This window comes from Benincasa hispida, chromosome 11 (assembly GCF_027475165.1).
Source record: "Benincasa hispida cultivar pf3 chromosome 11, pf3_genome.v1.1, whole genome shotgun sequence".
Taxonomy (NCBI): domain Eukaryota; kingdom Viridiplantae; phylum Streptophyta; class Magnoliopsida; order Cucurbitales; family Cucurbitaceae; genus Benincasa; species Benincasa hispida.
Window position 1 is genome coordinate 46,234,442 of NC_143488.1, and position 20,166 is coordinate 46,254,607.

Consider the following 20,166-nt stretch of genomic DNA (forward strand, 5'->3'; position numbering starts at 1 on the left):
TAGATCGTGGAACATTAGATTTGACAGTGCGATCAAGTCGTTTGGCTTTGATCAGAACATTGATGAGCTTTGTGTTTACAAGAAGATCATCAACAGCTAAGTAGCTTTCCTGGTACTGTATGTGGATGATATCCTACTCATTTGAAATGATGTAGGGGTTTTGACTGATATTAAGAAGTGACTAGCTACCCAGTTCCAAATGAAAGATTTAGGTGAAGCACAGTATGTTCTAGGGATCCAGATAATTTTGGAGTGTAAGAACAAGAGGTTAGCCTTGTCTCAGGCATCGTACATCGATCAAATGTTGATCAGGTACAGGATGCAGGATTCTAAAAGGGGTTTATTATCCTTCAGGCATGGAATCGTTTTGTCTAAGGATCAATGTTCTAAGACACCTCAAGAGGTTGAGGAGATGAGATGGATTCCCTTTGCTTCCATTGTTGGAAGCTTAATGTATGCAATGTTGTGTACCAGACCCGATATTTGCTATGCAGTAGGGATTGTCAGACGTTATCAATCCAGTCTAGGATTAGATCACTGGACGATGTCATGACGATCCTCAAGTATCTTTAGAGAATGAGGAACTACATGCTTGTGTATGGAGTTAAGGATCTGATCCTTACAGGATACACAGACTCTGACTTTCAGACCGCTAGAGATTCTTGTAAATTGATATCAGGGTCAGTGTTCACTCTGAATAGAGGGGCTATAGTAAGGCGAAGCATCAAGCAAGGATGCATCAAGGACTCCACTATGGAAGCCGAATACGTAGCCGCTTGTGAAGTTTCTACAGAGGTTGTTTGGCTAAGGAAATTCCTTACAAATTTGGAAGTTATTCCAAATATGGATTTTCTAATCACTCTCTATTGTGATAACAGCGAGGCTGTGGTAAATTCGAAGGAACCTTGGAGTCATCGTCGAGGCAAGCATATAGAACGAAAATATCACTTACTTGGGGAGATTGTGCATTGCGGTGATGTGATAGTCATGAAGATCGCGTCGGAGCACAATGTTGTTGATCCCTTTACAAAGGCTCTAATGGCTAAAGTGTTCGAGGGTCACCTAGAGAGTCTGGGTCTGCGGGATATGTGGCATCTTTTCTAGGGCAAGTGGGAGATGATACTAGGGTATGCCCGAGTTTATTGTATATTGTACATGTATTTATCTTGTATTGTACATTAGTCTCCCGAGGCATTAGGACAAGTGGAAGATTGTTGGGATTAGTGTCCTAATTCTCCCAAAGTCTCGTAGTTTGTAATATATACACATTGTTATGAATAAAATAAGAGTATTTTATCTGGCATTTACTCATATCCAATAAACAAAGCTTCATGGTTATTGCATGTATATGAGATATACAAGTGGATCATGCCTTAAGTGATAACCTAAATAGGTTTGTAGTGTAAGAATTAAGGAGGGAAACCTGATCCTGGTGACACTATGGATACGACCCGCTTTGTAGAAGTTTGCAAGTGTTGTGAACTACTACAGATGGTAGATCCTGACCATTCATGTGGAGACATGCGAGCGGGGGTGTCCTATACAAAGAGTTTGTATAAGACCGGACCACGAGATGACTAGTCTTTATATATAACGTTGTTGATACTAGAGACTTACATTTCACCTAAACAACCATAGGTGACATGACCTCAATTCTGAGTGTTTTGGGAACTTCTGCCTTTGAGGGCGGCCCTTTGATTAGTATGGTGAGAGTGGCCAAATTGCCAACTCGACATGCCTACCTTTTTGGGGACTTATCTGATTTGGGAGTTGAGAACTCAGTTACATAAGATGGAATTCACTCCTTCCCCAAAGCAGGGGTAAATAAATAAATTGCTCCCTTAAGGGTTGATTCCGGGACTTGAACATAGTGGCCACAACTTCTCTTTGGAAGAGAGGACTCAGTCATAGTAAGACTACAACTTATGTTCATTAGAGGGATCAATGGTACATACGGAGTTAGATATAACTACGGGGGCATGATGGTTATTGGCCCAATTGTACTTACGATCGATCTGTGAAGGGTTATCGCGCTGTTGATTGGTTGATATGGACACATAATATATCTGTAGTAAGGAGAGTTCAGCTGTCAGTCTTTAGTGGAGTTCCTCGTAGTTAATGGATGGTGGATCCCGTGACTAAAGAGTTTAGTCAGTTATTCATGTACCGTTGGAGCTTCGAGCTACAGGGTCCATAAGGTCCCCTTGGTAGCTCAATGGATTCAAGTTGAGAATCAGTTCTTGGTGTTGTTTTGAAATGTTCAAATTGACAAGAGGTCATTCGACTATATATGATATGATCGGTGTGATGTATGAGATACATTAAGTACCATGAAATAGAAAAAGAACTATGGTTTATATGTTTCATGAGATGAAATATTAAAACTATAGGTTATAAATATAGTATGGTAAGTTAGTTATCATGTATATTTATAATTATATCAATTATTGGATAATTATCTCTTTTTCTCTAATAACCAATTGAGTGGGAGGTTATTGGTGGTTTCATGGTAACTGTAAGATAAAAGAAAAAATGCTTCCCTAATTTTAGTAATTGTTGTGAAAATTACCATTCTCAGAAAGATCTCACGCAGATGTTGTCAAGTGGATTAGATTCACTAAACAATAACTAAAGAGAAACCATATGATCATAAAGTGACACTACACGATAGTCACTCAGCTGGCCGATAGCTAAATGATCGCGAAGTTTTTGCTAAACGATCGCGGAGCTTCTTCTAAACGATTGGGCATCGTCTATACGATAGACTTGTAATCTCCAACTTGCTCAATCGTTTACACGATTGTTCTTCCTCTGGTCTCATCCTCTAACCAAGTCCACATAAAGCCCACACTTTTGGATTCTCACATCGAGAATACCAAGAAAGCCATTATGGTGGTGTCATACTCAACTCGACATAGTTCAAGGTTTCTGGGGATCGTTCACTGTGTTTGTGGTCTTGGAATTCATTGTGTTCATGACTGCTGTGATCAGGCTGTGTTGCGGTCGAAGTGTTCATGCGTTCGGGCTTGCAATCTTGCTGATTGTTCGAGCGTTCGTGATCGAAGGTGTTTGAAGATGTGTCTTCAAAGGTATTTGAATTCTTCCCTTGATCTTATTAAAAGCATGTTGTAATTTCGTATATTGCATGACCAGTTAGTTTCCGTTTCTTGTACTATAATTGTTGTTGTTCAAATACGATTGGAATTTGGAATGATCATTTCGCTGCTCATGAAAATCCTCATGTCCGATTTCCTTCAACATGACCTTAATCCTAAGTGAGTTGGGAATTCCTGCCTTGGAGGGCAGTCCTTTGATTTGCATGGGTGCGAGTGGCCAGATCGCCGATTCAAACCTACCACTTTGGGGATTCGTCTAATTGGGGAGCTGGGAAATTAGCTACACAAGATGGAATTCACTCCTTCCTCGAAGCAGGGGTAAGTAAATAGATTGCTCCCTTAAAAGCTGATTTTGGGGCTTGAACGATGTGGCGCCACACACCTTCTCATGGCTCGAGAGGTATCCACTCATAGTAGGACTATGATGTATTGTTCATTAGAGGGATCAATGATTCTTAAGGAGTTAGATGTAACTATAGGGGCAAAACAGTAAATTGGCCCAACTATATTTACGAGCATCTATAAAGGGTTATCGTACTTTTGACTTGTTATATCTGATGGATACGGAAATATATTTCTAGTGAAAAGAGTGCAATTTTCAGTCTTTAGTAGAGTGCCCGACAGTTAACGGATGGTGGATCTCGTGGCTAAAGAGTTTAGTCAGCTATTCACGTACCATTGGAGTTTCAAGCTACAGGTCCATAGGTCCCCTTGGTAGCTCAATGGATTCAAATTGAGAATCAGTTTTTGGGTCAATTTGAAGTGTTGAAATTAACAAAAGGGAGTTTGATTATATATGATATGATTAAACTGGTTCAATTATATACCATATAGTTAACACGATGTATAAGATACATTAATTGGAGGAAAATGATATAAATATGATTTATATCAAGTAAAGGAGAAAAGAAGTATGGTTTAAATGTTGCTTATGATGTGATATTAAAACTATAGGTTATAAATATAATATGATAAGTTAGTTATTATATTTATTTATAATTAAAACAATTATGAGATAATTGTTGGTGGTTTCTCCTTAACCATGCATGAAAGTGGGAGGTTGTATTCAGTTTTCATAACTGAAGGATAAAATGAAAAATGTTTTCATTTTGGAAACATATCGTAGACTCGCTTCATTTGAGTACACTGCCTATCGTTTAGCTCGCGAGAGACTACATGACAGCTTCAATTGTTTGTTTAAACGATCGTGTGCACGCGCCCTTATCTAAACGATCGTGTAGCATTTTACTAAACGATCGCGCGCCTGAGCGAGATTCACTAAAAGATCATGTAAACGATCAAGCCACATTTTCTAAACAATCGTGTACCTACTGACCTTTACTAAACGATCAAGCACAAGTCTATACGGTAAACACTATTACTCTCCCACTTTCTTGGTTGTTGAGTGTGATCGTTGTTTCCTCCTTCCCTCTACCAAATCCAACAGAGCCCACACCTCCTGGATTCTCACTCCAAGAATACCAAGGTCACTGAGTGGTGGTGTCCGAGAGGCTACTTGTTCGTGGAGAAACAATTCGTATGCTAAGCGACAGCAAGAGATTTGGGTAGACGATTGTAGCGACAGCGAGAGGTTGCTAGTCCCAGTTCTTCACGAGAGCGAGAGAAAAACAGAAGAAGACTTCTTCAAAGGTAAGTCTCTCGTTCCTTTGTATTTAATTTATGAAAGCATGTCATAATTTATTATGAAATACATAACTAGTTTGTATATTTGTGAATGCTTGTAATTCTGTCACAATGAATTTGGAACGATCTTGCTTCCCCTCAAAGGTTCTTTTTTATAAGAGTTCCTTCACAAATGACTTCAATTTTCAAGCCTAGTCAGAATGTGTGTATCTTCAAAGGACTTTAGTTTTCAGAACGCTTGTATCTCCAAAGGACTTCAGACTTCAAATGTGGTTAGCTTCAGGAGTCAAAAAGTCTTCTGATTGTAGAGAAATCCCTCTAAGCTCTCTGGAATGCAGAATTGCTGACCTTTGGAATGAGAAGAGCTCTTTTATTTATAAAGCTCTCTGATGGGCCTCATGAGCTTGGGCCTGGTCTTTGGGCCCAATTAATTGGACGTGGGCCTAACTTTTGGGCCTTATTAATTGGACTTGGGCCTAACCTTTGGGCCCTATTAATTGGACTTGTGCCTGACTTTTGGGCTTGGCATTTTAGACCCAAATTAAGCCCATATTTGGGCGTAACTGGATCAGCGCCCAAATTATAACGTCAAATTGGGCAAGATTAATTTTACTCAATCCAACGTTCGTGAGGAACACGTTGACTCTTAACTGGTCCCAAATTTGTTGATTTTGGCATTTTGTCGTTAATTTAATAAATGACGTGGCAATCCATGATTGGTCCGAAATTTTTCCTCTAACAGTTACCTTTTTATTTCTTTTCTATTTTCATTTTTATAATTTTTTATGATATAAGTGAATGTACTAAAGTTGAAAAACTTCTTTCACATGGATCGTGAAGTTTTTCGATTAAAAAAATCCTTCTTTTTAAAAAAAAAAATGTAAAAGTAGATGCTAAGTTTTTTAGTCTCTCAAGGATCGTGAGTAGAAGGTTCTCCAATGATGGAAATAAAAAATCTTTTCTCTTGGTGGCAAAGAAGTATATGAAGGCTCTGGCACAAGCCATCCCCACCTACACCATGAATTGTCTCCAACTACCTAAGGGCATTTTGTTAGCATAATTACTAGAAATCTATATTGAATAGATTAACCCTAGGATCATTCATGCCAAATTGTCAAGAATAATTAACTTATAAATTTTCATTTAGAGATTGATGATAGTTTTAAGATGATGATAACTTTAAGATGACTATTGTCAAAAATAAATTTTAATGTTCATTTCAAATATACTCATTATCTTGATCATAAACAATAAATCTTGAAATTTAAAAATAATAATAATAATAATAATAATAATCTAATATTAAATTATTATAATAAATTAACAAATAGGCTAAGATAGGAACGTGGATGGGTATGTTAGATTTGGAAGAAAAGAAAGAGAGAGAGAAAAAAGGACTGAACACATAAATGGAAATTTACAGAGGGGTGTGGAGCCACAGCCATTTGGGCTGCAACCGGAAGAACATTAAAAGACCCAACAGAAAAGAGAAATAAAATAGCAAAAACTTTACCCAATGAAAATTAAAAATTATAGAACTCCTGGAGTTGCGAGGTATCAAACCCCGTGCCTCTCGCATGTAAAGCGAGCGCTCTACCATGTGAGCTACATCTCATTGGTTTTAATAGGCAAATATTTTTTTAAAATATTCAATAATTAAGCAATATTTTTCTATTCCTCAATTATTACAATAGTACATCTATATTTAAAAAACCATAATCCTTCTAGTTCATCAATTTGAAAAAAATCTTAAGCATATAGTACACATATAATTTTAAAAATTATGAAAGAAAAAAGTCGCCCAAAAAAGTTTGGAGCGAAAATGGGATGAAAAGAAGTAAAAAGAAAATGATAATTGAAAGAAGATGATTACGACTATTAGGGGAAAAAAAACTTGTATTGTTGTTGATGCAAAGAAAATCACACTTTGATGTTTTGTTTAAATTTCGTTCCAATTAAGTGACATTGTAATCGTGTAGTTCTACAAAAATTGTATGATAAAGATAAAAGAATTTAAAAAATAATAATAACACATCATTAAAAATAGAGAAAAAATAGTTCAAAAAGATGTTTGATTATTTGATTATTCAAAATTTTGAAAATCAAAAGATTTAAAAAATGATTTTGTATAACTTTTTTAAGGAAAATCTAACTACCAAGCACCTAAATTCTTTTTTTTTTTTTTTCCAAATTATTTTTACATGCTTCCAACATGACCTTAAATGCAAGTATAATAAATTGTGTTCTCTATAAAAATAAATAACTTATCATAGATAATAACGAGTATTATTGTGTTCTCTTAATTTGAATGTTAAAAAGTATATTTCTTACAAATTGTTCACAGATTAAATACTCTCGACTCTATGTTGCCTTTATTACTTATTATATAATACTAATATGAAAGTAGCACAAAATAATTTACATCTAATATTCATAAATTTTCAATTTTGGATATTCATCCTTCAAGCCTATTTGTACAAGCATCAAGACTTATTTTTTCCTTTCCTATGAGGAGAAAAGGAGCACCTTGTTAGCAATGATGTACTACAATATATGGGAACTCATATTGTTTGGAATGTAATTCCAATTTATTTTGAGATTTTTAAGCTGTACAACCCATTAGTCATCCTTTGATTTTTTATTTTTATTTTTTTTAATCTCACCACACATACATGCAGTTAAAATCGAGTGTTGATTTTGTTCCTATATTTTTTAATTTTGGTTCAATTTGGTCAATATACTTTTAAAATTTTCATTTTGGTTATTGTACTTTCATCTTTAATTCATGTTAATCCTTGAACTTTTTAAAAGTTACTATTTTAGTCCTTTAAAATGAAAAGAAGGAAAATGAAAAAAACAAAATGGTCACATTTTAAAAGTGCAAAGATCCAAAAGAATATTTTCGAAGTATTGGAACCAAAATGCACATTTTAAAAACATAGGTACTAAATTAAAGTAAAGTAATGTATTATATAAAATTACTTTTAAAAAAAAAAAAAAAACTCAAAATTTGTGCGATTAAAATTTGAGTTTCAAGAAAGAAAGATGAGAAAAGGTAGAGATAGAGTTTTGGCGTGATAATGAATATAAGGGGATTGGGGATTTTGTGGACTTTATAATGGAATAATAGAAATAATAAAGTCTAGAGGATTTATTCATCGGCCTAGAATGAGTATAACTTAACTCACATGAACTTATATTTAGTTCGTATGAATTTAGATTTAGTTTGTTAAAAAAGAATATTTATTCATCAAGATTGTTAATAAAAAATAATTATACTATATTCAAATTGTCGTTAAATAATGAAGTTTACCAAGAACATAAAAATTTTTAGGTAAAATACTAATTTGGGTTTTTTACTTTGATAATTGTTTGATTTTAATCCATATACTTTCAAATGTCCAATTTTAGTCTATCTATTTTCCAAAAAACTTACAAAATAGACCCTATCATTAAACTAGAGTCAGAAACTAGTTGAGTTGACAAATAAAAACAACAAAGAAGTGTTGGATTTTTATAGTGAAAGAAATTGAAGCATTTGAATATTGAAACATAAACAAATGAATTTAATTATGTAGATTAAATTCAAAGTTAGAAACTTTCAAATTGGATTGAAATATCAAATTAAGATGAAGTTTCATGTACATATTTAACATGTATGAAAGTTAAATTTGTAGTTTTTTTAATTTGAATGAGTTTTATTTGACTTTTGTCAAGTAAAAACTCAATTGAGTTAAATTTGACAAATGTTTCAATTTTTTATATTTATTTGATTTATTTTGTATTTTGAAGAGTTACTAAGTTGCTAGCCTATAAATAACAACTTGTTTCTTCATTTGTAGTATCTGATTCCAAATTGAAGAGTTCTCTCCTTTCTTTCTTTATTTCGTTTTTTTGTTCTTTAGTTGAGTTAAGAGCAAGTATCTAAGAGTCCTGCGAGATCTGAGTAGTTTAAGGTTGCAGTTTTATTAGCGTTAGTTATTGTATCTTACTGAGACGATCGTTGTAATATGCTTGCAGCCTATGTAGAGCGAATAATTGTCTTCAGGATAATGTTTATCAGAAGTGTGCCTCGACTATATTTTGAGTTTCCAAAGGTTTTGAGGTTCTTTCAAGTCTTTGATTATTTCTATATTTAAGCCTTGTTACATCATTTGGTTTAAGTTTGAGTTTGAATATTATATATTGAGTGTACTATTTCTAGTTGAGTTGTAATCAGTTTCCTAGTATATTAAGTTCTTATATATTATTTTCCCCAACAATGTGGAGACAATTACTTATCTAAACTAATGGTTGCAAACTCCTCCACCAATGTCACTACTTCTGCCATGATGGGATTGTCCATTGTCAAACCCCATGCTGAAAAATCAGAGAAGTTCAAATGAGAGAACTTCAAGAGATGGCAACAAAAGATGATCTTCTATCTCACCACATTAAATCTTGCTCATATTTTGAAGGAAGATTGCCCAATTACCCTAGCAGAAGCTATAACTCCTGAAATGGAAGCTGTGAAGCAAGCATGGATGCATTCGGACTTCTTGTGTCATAATTATGTACTTAGTGGTCTTGAGGACAATTTGTATAATGTCTATTACAATGCATACACAATATATCAAAACTATTGAAGGAAGCACTAGACAAGCTGGAAGATGCCGGTACTAAAAAATTCTTTGTGGGAAAATTCTTAGATTACAAGATGGTTGATATCAAATTGGTAATCAATCCGTTGGAAAAATTATAAATTATCATCAGTGATTTGCAAAGTGAAGAATTGGACATGAGTAAGCCGTTCCAAGTTGCTACTGTGATTAAAAAATTTCCTCCTTTCTAGAAGCACAAATGAAAGGAGTTATTCATGGAGAACCTTGCGGTAAAACTCCATAGGATAACATAAAAGAAGATAAAACTACACCGAAAGTTGAAGCCAAAGCTCATATTACTGAAGCTTCAAAGCACAAACCCAAGAAGTAGAATTTCAAGAAGAAACATGTGGGTCTAGGAATGATACTAGTAAGCACATTTGAGGAAATTATTAGGTTTGTGGTAAGAGTAGTTATACCGCTGCAATGTGCAAACACAAGAAGGATAAAAGTTCCAACAGTCGGGCCAATATTGAGGAAAATGATGACTTGGTTGCCATCATTTCTGAGGTATATATGACTTCAAACATTAAAGATTGATGGATTGATGCTGGTGCTATTAGGCACATTTGGAAGCAAAATGGCAGTGATAATTTGTACATGGGAAATGTTTCAATAACCTTTGTGGAAGGCGAAGGGAAGGTCCCATTAAAATGTAGCATGTGCCAGAAATTTGACAGAATCAAGTGTCAGAAACTCTACTTAATAAAAATAGGTTCAATCTTGTATTTGAGTTAGATAAATTTATACCGACAAAAGTTGATTTGCAGGTTGCATATAGAGTATGTGGAAGATAAAAGTGGCAAGTACACAATAATTTTTGTCCCACTTCCTAGCCATTTTTCAGTAAAATATAAAATTAGACATTCTTCAAAAATTTCCACACATTTTAGACATTTCCAACAATCTTTCAAGGCAAACCTCATCTCCCATTATCTTAACACACACCACCCCAAACGCTAACAGTACTAAATCCAAATTGATGCCCAAAAACACTCTTATAGCGGAGAAAATTGTTTACGGTATTAGAACTTTTGATTTTGCCCAACAAATTTATAAAATTTTAAAGATGGATTAGCCTCTCTAATAACTCCCATTTCTTAGAGTTATTTAGCTTCAGAAACGTGTTTATTGTTGAGAAATTATAGATTTATTGAGACTCGTCAAGACATATAGAGAAAAAATTTAACAAAAATAAATCAAGCACATGATTTTTAGTCGTTAAATGTGAAATAAATTTAAGTAATTTTTTTAAGAGATCTAATGTTTTTTATGGCTAAAGTGAGCCCAGCCCAATTGACATAAGAGTGTGTCAATAACTACTATGAGGCCCGTGGTCGAATCCCCTGCGCACAACCCTCAGGTCATAGTTACTTCAAACCTGCTCCTATTAGTCATGGTTACTGCAAACCTTTGGCTTCATCTCCACATGGAAATAACATCAACAGAGCTTCACTCACTCTCAAACTTCCAAAATCTCATTCAAATTCTGAGGTCGAAGACGAATCTGATCACGATCTATAGAACCAACATTATTCGAAGATGGTTCGAGATCAAATCCTCTTATGTTCTGTTAGCAAACGGTCCACTCCTAGCCTTTGCATACTTTTCGGAAAAGGCTAAGATGAAAGTCTACCTAGCAAGATCCCACTGAACACTAAAGCACCATACCACTTGTTGGAGATGAACCTGAAACCAGAAGTGGAAATGAGAAGGCATTGTACAAAAGAGAAAAGGGAAGAAAGCTAATACATATACCAAACTCCTCAACTTTAAATGTGCATAATCTAACAAGATGTAAGCATTCAGAACAGCCTATATTATCATCGCAGTAAAGGGTTGGAGCTTTTTAAAAAAAAAATAGAAAGAGAACTTTTTAATGATGAAATGAAACGAGGTTAATATTCAAATTACAATGATACATAAGAGGTAAATGAAATTAAAAGAACAGAGATCAACAAGTGCATCCGGCTATCTCAACTAGGATTGAAGCTGAAAAAAAGCTTTTAATGAGGTCACAACCATCCTTCTAAAGAAACTTTAGTTTCAAAACACCATAATAAAAATTATCATCTCCAGTGTAATGATCTAACGAGATTCGACACTTCAAAAAAAAAAAAAAAAACAACAACTTATTATCGGTTCAAAGACCAGTAAGTTTAAAATACATGCATTCAACCCATAAAATCAGCAGTTTTAATTTTCTTTACTGGTGCTTGATAAAGTACCCTACTAAATCAGACACATACTTTCGGTTGCAATCGGCACGACTTGATAAGTCGACTGTCAAAATCTGCCAAGCCAATTGTCCAGATGCAGCAGCCAAAAGTGCATAAAATGGCCATTCTGCTCCACAACGGTTTGGAATAAGACATCGAAGCAAATTGCAGTTTATACAAAACGGGATATTAAAAACCAAGGAAAGGCACAGAGTAGTTTACCAATATCAGCATTGTAACCGCTAAGAGCAAGACAGCCAATGTTTGCAACTCCAAACATAGAAATCCACTCCTTAGTTGAATCTCCAAATCTCAAAGCAGTAGATTTAACGCCAACTTTTAAGTCATCCTCCTTGTCCTAAAGCCAAAGTGTAAGCATTGCAGCCAGAAAGTTAAAGAGTTATTTTGGAGATGTCTTCAGACAGAAACATTTTCGGGAAATACCTTTTTGATTCCTAAGTTTTTGCTCTAGTTTCATTTCGATCCCTAGGTTTCAAAATGTTACAATTTGAAATTTTACACTTTTAATCTTGATTTTTCACTAATTACTAACTTTCCGTTTTCCATGTTAATGTCTATTAATTAATTTAAAATAAGTATAATTAACTGAGTTTCATTATTTATGAAAAACCAAGGTTAAAAGTGTAAATCTTGAAACCTATGGACCAAATTGAAACAAAGCTCGAATCTCAGATGTAAAATTGTAACATTTTGAAATCTAGAGAAGATTAAGAATTGAAACCAAACTCAAAATTTAATGACTAAATGTGTAACATTCTGAAACCTATGAACTAAATAGAAACTAGACCCACTTACGACCAAAAAGGTATTTTTCCCAACATTTTTTCTAGGGGCACTTTGAATTTTATTTTTTTTTTTAAAGCATCTAAAAGTATTTTAAGATATTTTTCCAAGTTCCAAACACTTCTTCATATCCAATCAAAAGACATCGTCAGAAATTTGTCAAGTCTTCTTATTCAGATATAAAATGCCATTAAGATGTTGAAAAACACCTCTAAGCAAATGATGCTGTCATTTCCGTGACTGTTTACTAGCATATGTAACTATGCTTTCAAGTACGGCAGCGGATATCATTAGATCTAGAATAAAACCACCAATATGATACAGTCACCAAATAACCAAAAAGAGTAGTGAGATACAAACCATTTAAAGACTCAATGACAGAAAGCCAAGAATAGTATGTATAAATACTTGAGCTGAGGGTAAACCCTCAGTGGGTATGCGTGATGAGGCAAGCATGACATTACACAGAGAGGGGAGAGACCCCTAAGAAAGAGGCTCGTGGCTTGGCTAATGTATAAAATAAAGAATACTGCAGCCATGAATAATACATCCACGAACAATACTCAATAGACACATTTAAATTGCTTCCATAATATTTCCCATCAAGTTGCACGGTAGAGATCATTAAGGATAAGCTTTTCTTTTGAGGTTTATGAAACATTACTTGGCTGGAGGTTTGGTGAAAGACACCTGAGAATTTTGTTAGATGCCTCCTAACAAGAACAGTACTCAAGAATATAGAATAAACTCAAGGGCAATGTAATTATAGGAATTTAGGAAAATGTATTGCAAATATGATTCCTTCCTTCGGCTATGAAAAGAACTTGGGTTCCAAATCATTCCCGTGGCTTCAGCCCATAGAGCAGCCCTCAACCCAAAAAATCTTCCAGAATTATATCTCTTCTCAACAGGCACATTACTGGGCCTAACTCCACGCCATTTGCAAAGGTGTATAAAGTTGAGGTTCTTTCTCTGATGGGCTAGACCCACAATCAGCTTGCTGTCCAAAACCAGCCAACAACTCACTTTTAATTAGTGCCCACTTCCCATTTATTAGAGATAATATAATGGGCCCACCTTCTACTTTCCTTCTTCTTCAGCCTTTTACAAGACCCATTTTTCCATTTGAGCCACATGAAAATCGGCCCTAAATTACTTGTTGAGCAATGCAAGAATTGGACTTCTTTACCAAATCCCAGCCCATAATCCCAACCAAAATTAATGCTGCCTTTTTCTCCAACTGCTGGCCCATCGCCTGACAGAAAAAAATGGCTCCGTATAACGAAATGGGCCCAAAAGCCCTTGCTGGCTTGCAGAAAATATTGCGCTTCTCCCACCAGCACATTAACCCGCACCTTTTTTTCTAGCCTTGGAAGGACAATGGGCTTCTCCTTGTACTTTAGCCCATGAACCAGACTCATAGATAATGCTGCAACTTTTTTTAACACCTGACCCCACCACCTGACACTTCAGGTGGGTAGAGAGTAATTTTCCCACGACCTCAAGAAAATTGCGGCAGTCCCGAGCCTTCATCTCCCTCCATCGCCGGCAACCTTCCTCTACACATTTCGACAACTTCCACCTCTTCTTTTTCTTCATCCCCAACAACCTCGACCCTCGCTGCTGTATACGACCATCCCCAATTTTTTTCATCTTCAACGCCGTTCTTTTTTCTCGAATCTGCCGCTTGACACCGATGCTCTGACCGTTTGGCCGTTCTTCTCCACCGCACAGAAACTCGACTCCTGCTTCTATCATTTGACGGAAGTTATTTGCTAACGCATGGCCCTCCATCTTCCTCTACATCCTTTTTTTAAGAGCGAGAACACGAAACTTAATATCCATCGCAAAACAAATTGAAAATGGTTGGTTCGTCCATTGTAAGCGGTAGACGGTGGCGAGTGGTGGAGGCACAATCGGTGGCAAATGGTACCCTTTGTCCGCGGCATCAGCGAGCCCAGTGTGGATGGTTGGTAGCATGGGTGAAAGCCACACCTGACATATTGTGTCGTTAGGGTTGATTTTTTCCCATGGGTGCTGTAATCTAGGGGTGTACATCGACACCGGGTTTGAGAGAAAACTGACACCGAAAATCGACCGAAAAAAAAAAAAGGAGTGAAATTCGGCCAACCATCTTCATTTTTTTATTATTATTATTTTTAAGAGGAGCCAAAATGAATGAAAAGGAAAGATGAATTGATAATCTATATATATTATAAGTCGGTCGGTTTTCAACTTTTTTTTTTTTCAGAAAAACCGAAAACCAACCACCCGACCGACCTTAATTTGATCGAGTCGGTTTTTGTCGGTTTGATGTACACTCCTACTATAATCCCATATCGAGTCAGGTCCTGGGTCAAATAACGACCCAACCGGAAATCCATATTTTAAACCTATCACCTTTGTAGGAGGGTGAACCTCATCCAAGCTACTTAAAATTGGCCCCAAAAACAGCCAAGGACTCTCCGATAGTTTTGGACCTTTCTTCTCCTCACCAAACACATGATCATAGTAAACCGATAAATAGACCAAGCAAGTCCAGCCAATTATGAGCCCAAAATCATGCTGCCACCTTGTCCCCTCCATGGCTTCACACACGATTTTCTCTTCTTCACGTTCCTCAACTTACATTTTGCTTCCTCAGTTGAGAGCAAAATAAGATAATGGGCCACTATAATTATATTTAAAGTAAACTCAAGCCCATTCAAAAAAAATGCAGCCCACACCCACGTAATTAGGGTTAGTTATTTTTGCCCCTATCATCTTCTGCCACATCATTGTCTCTTTTTTCACGAAATTTTTCCCAACCTTCTTCCGTCGTGGTTGTCTTCTTCGTCTCTAACTGCAAGCCTTTTCCCGCCGTTTCAAGCAACACCATCCTCAACCTCTCTATCCCACGCCTATGACCGTCGATCTCCAATGGTTCAGATAGTCGTTCATCTCCATCGCACAGCATCCCGACCTTTTCTTCTCACCATCAGCCTCCCTTGTTACATGTCTCTTTCTCCCACCACCATATTTCGGCCTCGTCTTCCATGTCCAGCGCCTTTGATTCACCGTCCTCCCACTTTCTTCGACTTGCGCGATCGTTAGCAGGTCCTTCAGCCGTCGCCGCTCCGTCCGCCAACCGCCTTGCCATCTCAGCCAATCAATCGCTGACGTCTTCTTTCTCTGCCGCGGCCAACCGTCCTCTGGTTCTTTGAACCACAACCATTTCTTCACTCGATTCTTCACCTCCGGCCCTTGTTTCTTCTTCCGCTTGTCTCCACGTTTTACCGTCGGTGTTTTTCTCTTACTCTCATTCCTTCGCCTCTCCAACTTGTCGCCCTTCAATGAGTTCTCCCTCCGCTTTTTCCAATCCATTCTCATGAATATACTTCTCTGTCTCCGTTCACTCTCCGATTTCTTCTTCACCGTCCTCGTTCGAACTCCACTTCCTATCGAACCCGTACTGCCTCCACTGCCCTGCACCATGGACTTCTTCGAACTCAGGCTATCAACCATCTTCGAACTACCATTGGTTTTGCTTGCCACTACCAACTCAAATATCTCATCCCGATTTTGCTCCACTCTCGAATTTTCGTGCAATGTCTCCTTCCGGTCTGCTTCTTCCGCCATTTTGCACTCATTATTTGTCATCCATTTTCGTGCTTGCTCCCATGTCCATGGAGTTTCTCCTCTTTTTGTTGCCTCCCGTTTGCGGTCTTCTGTCCATTTACACAGCCACTCCTATGTCCATGATTCTTCTTCCCCAATTGCCAAACAAAATAAAACAGTACCCAAGAAAGAGTAGCTCTGATACCAATTTGTTAGGATCCCCTTACAAGAACGGTACTCAAGAATATAGAATAAACTTAAGGGCAATGCAATTATAGGAATATATGAAAATGTATAGAAATATGCTATAAACTCATAAGCAAAATAACAAGATACACCCTAGCCTTTCGAGAGGGCTAGTCTCTCCCAAATTACCAAAGGAAATTCCCACCGAATTCTTCACACCTTTCTCCAACCCTTTCCCCTCTATTTATAGTAAAATACCTAACCAACTTACTAACTATTTACTAATATGTCCTAATTAATAACCCTCCTAATATTCTACTAATTATCCTAACAAATCCTTAACTAGGGGTCTTACAAATTCCTAAAGAAATTTTGGAACATCTTAGAGGTAAAGAGCCGTTTATTTTCCCCAACTTCTTGGTGGAGTTCTATATCACAAAGATTCCAGCTATTGCTTTGCTTTATAGAAGTAGTCTGATTTTTTTACCCTAAGTTGCATCTATTTCAACCATGTTCACCACCACTAGAGTAAGATTTCAAATTAACTACGAGCTCCCTACTTCTATAAATACTTTTTTTTTTTTTTTTTTGTAAAAAAGATCGCCTCTAAAGTTGGTAACACAAAATCCTAATAAACAAAGGAAGAGCGGGAATCAGACTTTACCTGATGTGCATATATCGTATCATACACAAGAGTCCAGAATACTCCAGAAAAGTACAGTGGTAAAACGATAGCTGGATCCAAAGTTCCTCTGATGGCTGCCCATCCTAATAAAGCTCCCCAATTGAAGGTCAGACCCAGATAGGCTTGAGGCTGCCACAAATATCTTGCCAAGCCACATCAACTACTAGTGTTTCTCAAAATAAATATAAAATACTTAGCAAACCCAATTAAAGCATCATACCCAAAACGTGAACCTCTTCATGAGAGGATAGGAGAAGACTAGAAGCAAAGAGGAAGCCCCCAAAATGCGACTGTTCAAGACATGAGGTCACGTTGGAAACATCAAACTACTAAGAAAGTATACGAAACACGTATTATATGACCCAGTTAATTCTAAAGAGAAACTCAAAACCAATCCGACCTGAAATTATTCAGTTGAAGGAGAATTCCAAGTCCCAAAAATAGCTGCAACCCTAAAAAACTGATTCCCTGGGGTTGGGTTAATTGACCACTTGCAACTGGTCTTAGCTTTGTACGTTCAACCTGCAAAGGGTGAAACACTCGGCCAAGCATGGAAGGGTTAGAAGAAACTAATCCCCTGCAAGGGAGGTGTATCAGAAAGGAAAGAACTCGATGGTAAGACAATTTGTTAGTGAATGTGTTGTTTGTCAGCAAGCTACTTAGCCTTGGTACCTGCTGCTCTACTTTACACACATCATGACAAGTGATGTATCTCCCATTTGATATAGAGACTATAATAGATCATGGGAATGCAGCAAATAATTGATACCAGGTGGGAAGTCTTTTTTTTTTTTTTTTTTTTTTTTTTTTGCATTACAATCATCCCAGACCAAGAAAAGGGGCAAGAAATGTCGCACAAATAATATTAACAACGGAATGAACTGATGCTTAATTAAAATACAGAGCCCTAAAAGTGCAGGGGTAAATACATCTATCACAAATAGAACACATAGATTTACACACTACTTGCAAGGACTAACCAATTTAAACTATTCAAAAAGTTAAGCCAAGAGATCGTCAAAAAGCCACACGATAGAGAAAATGATGTGAATATGATATTCATGGAAGAAAGAAGTGTACTGACCTTTGTATCAATATCTTGATCGAGGAGGTCGTTTATGGTACACCCAGCACCCCTCAAAAGCAAAGCCCCGCATCCAAATAGAGTCAGCATTTTAAAGTCGGGAAGTTGGCCTGGAGGTGCCGCCAAGGTAATTGACCTAAAGAATACAATTTACTCTAGTTATGGATTTTGGAAATCATGCACCCCTTAACATTTATGATCCAGTCGAGAGTGTGAACATTGTCTTATTACCTATGTGATACAAAAGAAACTTATAGTTCAATATGTAGAGACTAATAAAGTGAACCAATGACAGACTTCCTATTTACTAGTTGTAATTGGACACACATCTCAACTAAAATACGCAATTACATAACAATCTGTAGATCCTTCATGAATAATCAAGTTCAGTTAGAAAATAATACATATGATACGGAATACATGAGGATCTTTTTTTACATAGAACTATACAAGTTACAACTAAGTCATGCATGCCTCCACTAACTTCGCAGTTCTCACAAATACAGTACCTCTTTGACACATAATTTAAAGACCATCAAATTATCCATTTACAATCAGACAACCAATAGTGATTAGTATGATACAAAGATTATTTATTACAGGAACGGGCTAACCAATTTCAGATGCCAATTAACAACTATATAGTCTACAAAATCCAAGACTTTCATTTCTTCCATGTCATTTTATGTACATTGACAGCAGACCCAACAAGGACCAAAAATAGAAGTAGCTCTTACCACATACAAGGCCAAGCAAGTAACCACGTCCCAATGGGTTTATCGAGCCGCGCAAGGTGAGCATAAGGCTGAATCTTTTTGGGCAAATACAAATAAATCCAGGACATCTCAACTTTCGCCTCTGATCTTCCATCATTTTTAACACTACTATTTGGGCTCTCGTCATTCTTGGAACTCTCCTTTAGATCCGAAGACGTGGATAAACCGTGGATAAGTCCATATCTAAAATCTCGAATTAAATTTTTGCAAGCAAAATCTGACCGATTACACCATAAATTGGAAACTAAACTAGCTCTGGTATAAGAAACCGGTGCCTCAAGGCTGGAGAGGTGATTGAGAAATTTACGATGAAGAGATAGGCAGGACACGGACCTACGTGAAGTGTGGAATAGGAAAGACGCCATTTCCAAGCCGGAACAAGCTAATAGAACTAATTCATACTATGATCTCAATCAAAACGTTTCGAATGGGTCAAATTTGTTCGAAATCTGAATTCCAATAGAACAATTACCATTCAGCAGGCTCCCTTAGCCTTCGTCCAGTTCCAAATTGCATTATTTCTCCGTATAGCACGTCCATTCTACATTTTCACTTAAACAATTTCAGTTCAAAGAAACGTATGTTCAGAATGCATTACTTCCATGAATACTTGTATGAGCAATCATACACCATATTTCGTTAACAACGTCTCAGTCATAGACATGAACAGTGAATAGTTGATGCATACAACAATTTCCATAAGCATTATGAGATTTTTAAACATTCACAGATAACCTTTCACATACCTCACATTTGCAAGCTTGACGTAAAATTCAGCATACTCATTTACCAGCTGCGTGCTCGATTAGTGTCACATGGGTCACAGCCGCTGCCCAGGGAGATCCGGCATCGACTGGGGCGGCGGCGGCCGATGGACTGGGCGGCGACTTGCAGCTGCGTGCTGCGAGATACGGCGGCGCTGGAGGCACGACGATGGAAAAAAAATACTCGAGAGAGGAAAGGCGGCGCGAGAGAGAGAAATGAGGGACGGCGAGGGATAAACTAAGGAGAGGAAAAAAACAAATAACGAAGGACGAAAATATCATTTAGGGGGCGAGTATAAGTTGTTGGGTTTGGTACGTATTTATTACATGTTTATTAAGCAGAATAACTGTCTTTATTATCCACTCAAAATTAACCCTGATATTGTCAAACTTTTGGAACTTCACTTTACAAAAAAATTGATATGATAATTTGGTTCATTGTTTTTGTTGGATTTCTTCTAAGGACCGATCTTATCTTATGTTATGTTCTATCTGAGGTCACAACTGTGTTATATTATAAGTATCGAAAAGAACATATATTTTGTGATTTTTTTTTTAAACGGCCACATGTTTGGTCATTTCATATTATTTTTGTGATCTTATGAAAAATGTTACTGTACTACATCACATTCTCAACATCATAATCAAACA

At 36.6% G+C, this 20,166-nt stretch overlaps 1 protein-coding gene across 1 annotated transcript; it reads right to left on the minus strand.

Moving 5' to 3' along the window:
• Positions 1-10,527: 10,527 nt before the first annotated feature.
• Positions 10,528-19,810, minus strand: PPT1 (polyprenyltransferase 1). Its single transcript, XM_039050180.2, has 9 exons — positions 19,498-19,810; positions 18,713-19,292; positions 17,976-18,111; positions 17,292-17,413; positions 17,112-17,181; positions 16,871-17,020; positions 11,842-11,977; positions 11,650-11,746; positions 10,528-11,089 (listed from the first exon to the last, which is right to left on the minus strand). The coding sequence occupies exons 2-9, from the start codon at positions 19,114-19,116 to the stop codon at positions 11,020-11,022; spliced, it is 1,185 nt and encodes a 394-aa protein (XP_038906108.2). The 5' UTR covers positions 19,117-19,292; positions 19,498-19,810; the 3' UTR covers positions 10,528-11,019.
• Positions 19,811-20,166: the final 356 nt, after the last annotated feature.